At 49.6% G+C, this 4,094-nt stretch overlaps 1 protein-coding gene across 1 annotated transcript; it reads left to right on the plus strand.

Moving 5' to 3' along the window:
* The first annotated feature begins 1,444 nt into the window (after positions 1 to 1,444).
* On the plus strand, positions 1,445 to 1,735 carry LOC132001261 (cysteine-rich C-terminal protein 1-like). The gene has a single exon (XM_059375660.1). It carries the CDS (start codon positions 1,445 to 1,447, stop codon positions 1,733 to 1,735), a length of 291 nt encoding a protein of 96 aa, XP_059231643.1.
* The last annotated feature ends 2,359 nt before the right edge of the window (positions 1,736 to 4,094 follow it).

Below are 4,094 nucleotides of genomic sequence, written 5' to 3' on the forward strand. Positions count from 1 at the left end.
TTCCCATAAGCATATCCCCCACCATCATCTTAACTCAGTGTTATCTGGAAGCTTCTAGATGAAGCCCAGCAGGCTTTTCATATAGCCTGTGGCCTGAATTGAAGAGCCAAGGACCAAGGGTCAGAGAGATGCAAAGCAAGATAATAAATTAGGTAAACTACCACTACCAAGTAAATGACTACACAGGGATGGATGTGAGAATGGGAGAACTCTGTGTGTGTGTGTGTGTGTGTGTGTGTGTGTGTGTGTGTGTGTGTGTATTGTAGAAGAAGCCAAAGAGAACAGGTCCTAAAGAGAGGTCCCAGATCCCACTTGAGCCCCCATAACTTCTAGCACACACACAGCCCTCCCAGCTATGGACAGTGACTTATTTGGAAAGTAAACATGCCACAGCAATCCTGGCACCTCTGTGAAGTGACTTGAATACCCATGTGCACCACCTACAGTGCTACCTGAGTGATGAATGTCTCTGGGATGTGAGCATCAGCTGACCATGTCTATTGGGAAATGGGTCCCTCCCAAGAGGCAGTGCCTGGCTGCAATCTTATAAAAGGTTCTCTGGCTGGACACTGCTCAGTCCACTGCCTAGCAAGTGCCGCATTCCAGTTGGAGAACTAATTGAGTCTTCCAGTGGAGCCAGGGTCTGGTAAGTGTCCAAGCAGGACTTCGGGGGTAGTTCTAGATTTGAAGGTAGAGGGTAGGAGGAGACAGAGCCATGCCATAGGCTTCAAGTGAGCCAACCCCTCATGGTACCAATGAGGACATGGAGGCCCAACTGGGGATGGTGACTTCTGCAAGGTTAGCAGAATGTGGCTAGAACCCTAGTCTTTGGCTCCCTGGACTAGGATGTATTTCCATCTTCTACACCACTTTGTAGACTGTTACACTCTTTTCCCTGTACTTGGGAATGGGCCATAGGCAGGAATGACAACCAGGACATGATTCTTGTATTTGTGGGTTCTTTAGACCCAGGTAGCTGGTCCTTATGTGTGATTTGGGTATTTTCTAATTTATGGAGTGTTTATACAATGCTAATAGCTATGTGAATAGCACTTGAAAGTCTGTGGCCACAGGAAAATGGAAGAAGAGAAGAGAGCCAAAGGAAGAGTTTGGACTAGATCATGCAGATAAATTTCCATCATATCCTCTCTAGCTTCCACGGTGGAGAACTTGGGTGGTCCTTATTTTCCTCCAAGAAAATGGAAACCCATTGATTCTACCAGACTGTTCTCTGATTTATGCCTCTTTAACTCAATGGAAGCACCTGGTTGGGGTGTGTTTCTTTGCTTCCCCTCCTTTCTCTCCTGCACCAGGCCAGGCTAGCTTTCTCACAAAGCCAACCACACCTCTAAATCCCTGAGTTCAGTTGTTAGGGTGGAAAGGCCTGCTAGCGTGTAAAAGGCTTCTTGTCTTCCAGGTTCACTGTGACGAGCTGAGCTCCACCATGTCCTCCCAGCAGAGCGCGGCTTCCGCCAAAGGCTTTTCCAAGGGATCTTCCCAGGGCCCTGCGCCGTGTCCCGCTCCTGCACCCACAGCCTCGTCTTCCTGCTGTGGCTGCTGTGGTTCCAGCGGCGGTGGCTGCTGTGGCTCTGGAGGCTGCTGTGGCTCCAGCGGCTGTGGCTGCTTCCCCAGGAGGCGCCGCCGACAGCGTCGAAGCGGGTGCTGCAGCTGCTGCGGGGGTGGCAGCCAGAGCTCCAGCAACGTCCAGAGCCAAGGCTGCTGTGGTGGCTGCTGAGGCCCCCGCCACCCTGTGAGCTGCTTGAGGCTGCCGCTGAGCCCTGTTTCCCAACCCAAGTCCCTGCTGCATGTCACCATGCTCCTGCTCGGGGCTAGGTTGGGGTGTGCCTCCCTTCCCCGCCCCCCACAACCTACCTGCACTGGATGTTCCAAAACCCACCCTGTCCTCAGGCCCACCAAACACTTTGACCCCCGTTTAATTTTTTCCCCCGGAATCTGAGCACCATGTGTGGAATATTGGACCCTACCGTTGGCAGGGCTTTGCACACAGTTGGTGCTTAATAAATGTTCATGTCATAATAAAACTTCTACCTCTCAAGAACTCTTTGTTTCCTATTGTTCTTCCATTCATGTGCTTATTATCGTGTTCTGTTACCCTGTCCACTACCTCTCACTTAGCCATGGCTTGGCATACCTGAAAGGGAGAAAAATCAAATTCATGTCTGAACAAGAGTGGCTTCCTGTAGTTAATTATGATAGAAATCACAAATGGAGCCTGACAGTGTTCTAAGGACTTGACGTGACATGCACTACCTCACAGCATTCTTGCAATGACTCAGTGGGAGTTTGTGCTTTTAACCCATTTTACAGAAGAGAAACCAAGGATAAGTGACTTGCTCAGAGTCACTCAGCCAGTGAATGATGGAGAAGACTGGATGTCCTACTCCAGGCTTATACTCCTAACTGCTCTGCTGTATTCCCTGAAACTTTCCAGAGCCTTCTGGCTGATGTGCTCACCCTCTGGCCCATCAGGCTCTGCACAAGCTGCTGTGTGGGAAATATCTGGATCTGTAGTTCTTGGACCCAAAGATCCAAGGCTTTGGAATCAAGCAGTCTGAGACTTTCTTTTGCTACAGAGGATCATCAGTCCACTGCTTTGATTGCTGGGTGAGGAACGTGCCAGGAGCCTGGGAAGCTCCCTCTTTAGGCCTCATCCACATATCTGGGGCCCGACCAGGAGTCATGGACTTCTGGGACTCTGTAGGGTGAGATGGGCCATGCTCAGAGCATGGCAATGTCATTTTCTTGAGGTGGCTGTGATGGTGGTGGCAGGATCATCCTGAGGTCTGAAGCCTAGGCCTGTGGGCCTAGATCTTACCTACTCACTTGAGGAAAGAGGAAACAGGGAGAATGACATCCCTGTGGTCTTGGCTGGTTCAGAATGCAGGAGATGGTAATACTGGTGGTGATAATAGGAACAATTGCTGCTACTTATTGGGCACTTCCTTTGTTCCAGGAACAGGGCTAGGCACTTTACATATATCTCTCAGCTAATCTCCAGGGTAATCTCAAAATCTAGACTTTACTCAGATTTTTTTTTTTTTAAATCTGAGAAAACTGAGGTTCAGATAGTTTTAGTGATTTGCCTAAAGTCATTTGCCTAGTGAATGTCCAAGGATAGTGAGTGAGGGAGATAAGATCTGAACCAGGATCTGTGTGACTCCAAAGTCCTTGTTTTCAGAATTGGCATCATATTCTACTGCCTTAGAAATCCCCTGAGTGTGACATTCAGGGGAGAGGACACTGGGGCCTTTGGACACACCCAGGCTCATAGAAAATTGAAGCTTGGCTCCTTGGTACTGTTCCATCAGTAACCCAATGACTAGCAAGCTCTGTCATGGCATCCACCCTGCAAAAGTATTTGCTCAGAGGCGAGGTAGGAGATGGTCCATTGATTCATCCAGCAGAGGCCAAATGACCCCTATTGGGGAGCCTCTGAAGGGCAGCCCTGCTCTGCGTGGGAGGGGGCCCTACTTCCATCTCTGAGATTCTGCGATTCCTAGTAGGAGGTGACTTGTGGAAACTGTTTACAAACAGATGATATCACCCATGAACCTGCCCCTCCCACACAGTGATGTGTGTTGGAGCAACAAGCCTTAGGCTCCAGTGGAGGGGTGAGGTGGGAAGGGAGCTCTGCTCCACTCAGAACAGACAGAGTGAAGCTAGCCGGAAGGCAGGAGGTGACCCTCACACGGGAAGCTGATGTCTGAGTTTTGGGGAGGAAAGGCAGTGACTTACTTATTGAGAGACATGTGAATCCTAATGGGAATACACACCTTTGTATGTGAGGCATATTTGTATCAAATGCCTGGCTGTGGATGGCAGTACCACCAAGCTCATGTATCCCTGACCCAAGCAGGGGTGGTTTGATGACAGGGATTTGGGCATTCAAAGAAAAGTTTCATTACCAAAACTTGGGTTGCTGCTCTGGATGGCCTGGGGCTCTGTGTTCATGTCCCCTAGCCTTTTCTGATGTTCAGCATCAGTTAAAGATGGTGGTATAGGCATTCCCTCTGAAGTAGCAGCAGTACCCCCTGGAAATGCTGGTATTTGGCAATGTGAGGTCCTACCTGAAG

The sequence above is a fragment of the Mustela nigripes genome, chromosome 14 (assembly GCF_022355385.1).
Source record: "Mustela nigripes isolate SB6536 chromosome 14, MUSNIG.SB6536, whole genome shotgun sequence".
Classification (NCBI taxonomy): domain Eukaryota; kingdom Metazoa; phylum Chordata; class Mammalia; order Carnivora; family Mustelidae; genus Mustela; species Mustela nigripes.

Coding starts and splice junctions, on each gene's coding strand:
- LOC132001261 (XM_059375660.1), top strand. CDS start 1,445: ATGTCCTCCCAGCAGAGCGCGGCTTCCGCCAAAGGCTTTTCCAAGGGA.